This window comes from Macadamia integrifolia, unplaced genomic scaffold (assembly GCF_013358625.1).
Source record: "Macadamia integrifolia cultivar HAES 741 unplaced genomic scaffold, SCU_Mint_v3 scaffold2186, whole genome shotgun sequence".
Lineage (NCBI taxonomy): Eukaryota > Viridiplantae > Streptophyta > Magnoliopsida > Proteales > Proteaceae > Macadamia > Macadamia integrifolia.
Window position 1 is genome coordinate 60,505 of NW_024868560.1, and position 4,763 is coordinate 65,267.

At 33.2% G+C, this 4,763-nt stretch overlaps 1 protein-coding gene across 1 annotated transcript; it reads left to right on the top strand.

The window, feature by feature from the left end:
- Positions 1–2,800: 2,800 nt before the first annotated feature.
- Positions 2,801–4,070, top strand: LOC122066005 (polygalacturonase-1 non-catalytic subunit beta-like). The gene is made up of 2 exons (XM_042629828.1): positions 2,801–2,901; positions 3,029–4,070. Exon 2 carries the CDS (start codon positions 3,144–3,146, stop codon positions 4,002–4,004), a length of 861 nt encoding a protein of 286 aa, XP_042485762.1. The 5' UTR covers positions 2,801–2,901; positions 3,029–3,143; the 3' UTR covers positions 4,005–4,070.
- The last annotated feature ends 693 nt before the right edge of the window (positions 4,071–4,763 follow it).

A 4,763-nucleotide genomic window follows, 5' to 3' on the forward strand; every position in this document is an offset into this window, starting at 1 on the left:
TCATATATCGTTTACGTTGTTACACTATGGTATTGAGAGGTGCAATTCCATTATTGCTTTTTATTATTTTTTTTTAAATTTAATCCTAATAATTTTCTTTTCATTCTTGGCTTGCACTTTAATTAATCTCAAACCTATCTATTGCAAATCTCATGTATTTATGTGCAATTCCATTCTTGATCTAACATAATGTAGGTTAAGCCATGGTCGTAGAAACCCCATTGAGTATCTCTTTGAAGCAAGGTTTGTGGTAATGTCTCGTGGTTACTTGTAAATTCCAAGTTCTATTTGATTGGTCTTTAGTTCAAATTGGTAGACCACTTGGAACATGGGTATGTCTTAAGCATATTCCAAATAAATTATAGTTTGAATCTAGAAAACCTTTTTATTCAATTGCTCATAGCATAGTCAGTTAAGACAATCATCCACACAAAACTATAGTGTTCATGATAAATCAACAACCAAAGACCGTTCTCATGAAATTGAATAAAAAAAGATAACTTTTGGAATGGCATTTTCACAATTATTTCAAGAAATGGAATGGTAATGGAATTTGCATAATTTTTAGTTACAGTGGCTTGGATAATAAAAGCATTTAAGCAATTATTAGGTTAATTGTGATTGTAATGGTATTTCTATAATTATTCAATTTATTTTGTTACAAGGGTTAGTTATTGAATGTTAAAATACAATTAATATGAGCTTTAAACATCTCTCTGTCTCTCTCTCTTAATATGAGCTTTAGACATCTCTCTATTTCTCTCATTCTGATATATGGCCACATGTGCATTTACACGAGCGTTTTTACTAGTATATATATATATATATATATATAATGAATAAATAAAAGAAACAAACTGAAAATTGACAACACATCAATTTAAAGCCCAACCCAAAAGTAGATTTAACGAAATGGGCCAAAACGCACATTCTTTAACTGGGTTGGGTAGGCTGGCCTGGGCCACCCCGTGTTGGGTTTAGATGACCCAAACGTAAAAGCGAGTTTTCAAATCAATTTCTGTTCACACGTCAAATTTGGCACCTTTTATGCATGTCTACAAACCTTGGAAGAATTTTCAGAAGTTCAATGGTATCTTTAGACTACTATTAATATCTACCATGTGGCACATTGGATAGAGCTGAAATTTTATCCGTTCTTGTTCATATAATCAATTTTAGTCAAAATGGAGTTGGCAAAGTGCAGAATAAAGTTTTGTAAACACAATAAAAAAATATATAAATTTTATAAAGTAATAGATAGATAAAAATTCAACGAATATGCCAATATCTTCACAAAAAAGAAAAAAAAAAAAAAAAGAATATGCCAATACATGTGAAGATATGTGCTTGAATTCGAGTTTAAAATTTGACATGTAGCCAATCCTAGTCTAGTTCTTGATTTCCATACGGCCAAATCAGCCATATCACCCTTCCATCAGTTCCATATGAAAAATTTGGTATTGTTCTAGATATACTCTCAAGTGCATGTTAGGCATTATTATCATTATTTATTTTTTTCATAAACCTTCTAAAATATAAAATTTTATTTTGTAACATTGGACATATCTTATCTACAGTCAAAGTTTGTTTAAATAACAATTGGGTTAGTTATCTTTCCTATACTTACATTTTTATTATCAATTCTTTCTATGATTAAATTTTTGAATTTCTCCTCCTCTCAAAGTTTTCCTTCTATGATCATGCATTCTGACACCGAAGTCTCAAAATTAATTCCAAGAATAGCATCTTGAATTGTTCTTAGAGCCAATCACATGGGAGGTTATTCTAACCTAAAACATTTTACCAAAAAAAAAAATTCTAACCTAAAAAAAGTGTGGCTAAGGTTCCTTAAAAAAAGATATCTTCGTGTAAAATAAAACTTCGGGACACCAATTTATTGATTGATGTATTTTGTTAAAAAAAATTCTAACATCCCAGTTTTTGGTTTAGAGGAACTAAGTGATTTATAGCTTTTAAAATGGACGGTTTGAGCCCTTCTGTTGAACGTGGTCTTATTCATCTTTTCTTATTTTCATTTGCAATTACCTTTCTGAATTGGAAATATGTGTTGGGTTCACAACATTTTGGATTGTGTCTATCATTTGTGTAGAGTTCTGTTGGATTTAATAAAGGCCCTATCTTGGGTGCATAGGTTTTGGTTAGCCAAATCCTCCTAAGTTTTACCACGTGATGGCTCTTATATTGAAACTGATCGTTCGGATAAGAAGGCCACACTTCCGCTTAACCACATGTAAAGGATCAAATACCATGCTTCATCTCATTGTGTTGCCCATCATAGTAGGGTGTCTACCCTTCCATTTTCAAGTGGCAAATCAGATGAGGTCTAAATTTATCTGTAGGTATGGGTGAAAGTCCACTACTCTTAATGTCCATAAGGCTTTGAATGTTCATAAGAAAATCAAACTTTTGTGAAAATAATTAAAATCAAATGGGCGGAAAATGAAATTACAAAGGGGTTTCAGATTCGAATCGGTTTTGAAATTTTACAAATGCCCGATCCAAACTGTAGGCGATGACGCAAAGGGTGGAAATACCAAAATTGAAGGACAAGTTTACTATTCAAAATTTTGTGGGCATTGTGTAGTTGAAAGCTTTAAGCCTTTAATGGTGTTTCTAACTGTAATCATAAAAAATAAATAAATAAATAAAAGTTCAAAAAAGGGAAAACTAGTATTGGGAAATAGAATAGGTTTAGGGTAAATCTTCTTTTATTTGTTGGTACTTAAAAATTTTCCCTCAATATAAATTCAAACGTGCCTCTCTATGCAACGTTAATATTACCACCAAGGCACGGTTCCAAAGGAATCCGTTCTCTATTTCAGTTCCACCATGATGCATCCCATTGTATTGCTTGGACTTCTGATAGTAGCATACTCTAGTGTAAGAAAAATGATAAGTTTCTAGTACTACCCATTTATTTCAATGTGGCAATTGCTTGTTTCTCTTTATCTTTCTTATATTGTTCTTATCACCCCCCCCCCAAAAAAAAAAACAAATGATATTGCAGGGTTGTCATGCTGAAAATACGTTCTTGCAGTACTGAGAAAAGTATATTCATCTTTCACAACCTCCATATTGGTTAGCTGCAAAAGGCTTCTCCATTAAGCCGTCATCAGGTGGGAATGTTTATGAAACTTATGGAGGAAAATGAATTGGCTTCTCACTTGCGTTTGTTCTGTAAGCAGGCTAATGTTGCTTGTTCTACAAATGCATTGGTAAAGAAGAGAATGAACGACACTACAATGCCACCAATAGCCCCATGGAATGTCGACAAAGTGAAATATGAAGGCCTTCCAAATGACATACCTTTGTCAGTTGCCAGCCAAGGAGGTATACGATATTTCCTGGAGTCAATGGTGAAAGAGGGAGGATTCATACCTGTCCCTGATCTAAGGGACCATATACCATATAAATCATTTGTGCCACGACCTCTGGCATCAAAAATCCCATTTTCCTCTTCCCGAATTGAGGAATTGAATAAGCTTTTTGGTGTGGTGAATAAATCAAACATGGATAAATATATTCAAGATACTCTTCAGACATGTGAGAAAAATCCCATTAGAGGTGAGCAAAATATTTGTGTGACTTCTGCCGAGGATCTCATCGATTTTGTTGTTGAGAAATTAGGTCACCATGTGCAATTATGGAGTACTGAGAGCGTTGAAGGGTCTTATGAGAATGTCACAATAGGAGTTGTGAAACTCATATATGGAAACCTTTCTGAACCACCAGCCATATGTCATAGTATGCCATTCCTATTTCAAGTCTATTACTGTCATGTTTTCCAAAAAATAAAAGTATATGCAGTTGATATACATGCTCTGAAGAAAGTGAATCATGCGATCATGGCATGCCACTATGACACATCAACTTGGAACCAAAATCATCTTGCTTTTAAGATACTAGGTTTCGGCCCAGGCCTCATTGAAGTCTGTCATTGGATAAATGAGAATGGAGTAGTATGGACAAAGATATTAGATTGAGTAAGATTTGAAGAATTGATTGTCTCTCAATTCTCTTGTTTGCATTACATATTACTGCTTATGTTATTAGAAGGATAAATTATGTTCTTTTTCTAAATTATTATGTCTTTCAAGTTTCAATATAATTTTGTTATTCAATTGTTCATCAAAATAAAAGACAATCAAAAGAAAATATCTATCGCGTATAGTTTTTAGCCAGACATGCTCAATCAATCAAGAAAAATCCCATATGAAAGCAATTCATTGATATATATTCTTTAGTTTCTATGAATGTCCAATTATGTTATCCTCTCAATAACTTCAAATAAATCTGCTAGTGTTTTACATTGTTGGTCCCAACATTGTAAAACTTTGGATCCTAGAATTTTATATATATTTTTCACCTTATGCTTGGTCTTCCCCCCTCCCAAAGAACTGATGCACTGTAGTATGACATGAGTGTAGTGGATAATGGATAAGGGTTGGCTAGGACATCACCTGTAAGAGAGTAATCAATTTGCCACCTAGTTCGGGTGATAAGTACTGGGCTAGGGTTTTCACACTACGGAAAAGTATGGATAAAGAAGTTAGTCCAAAATTTTAGGATTAGATTATGACAAAAAACTATTAACAGGAGAGAGTTTAGATCCGCACATATATTGAGAAGAAGAAGAATTTACATAGCTTGTATACAAGAGACTAAATGGAAGGTTAAGAAAACCTAGGGAATTAGATGACTATAAATTTTGGTATATAGGGAATGTAAATTATCATTGGGAG

Bases quoted from the DNA above. Each gene is read 5' to 3' on its own strand.
- LOC122066005 (XM_042629828.1), top strand. From the start codon at position 3,144: ATGTTTATGAAACTTATGGAGGAAAATGAATTGGCTTCTCACTTGCGT.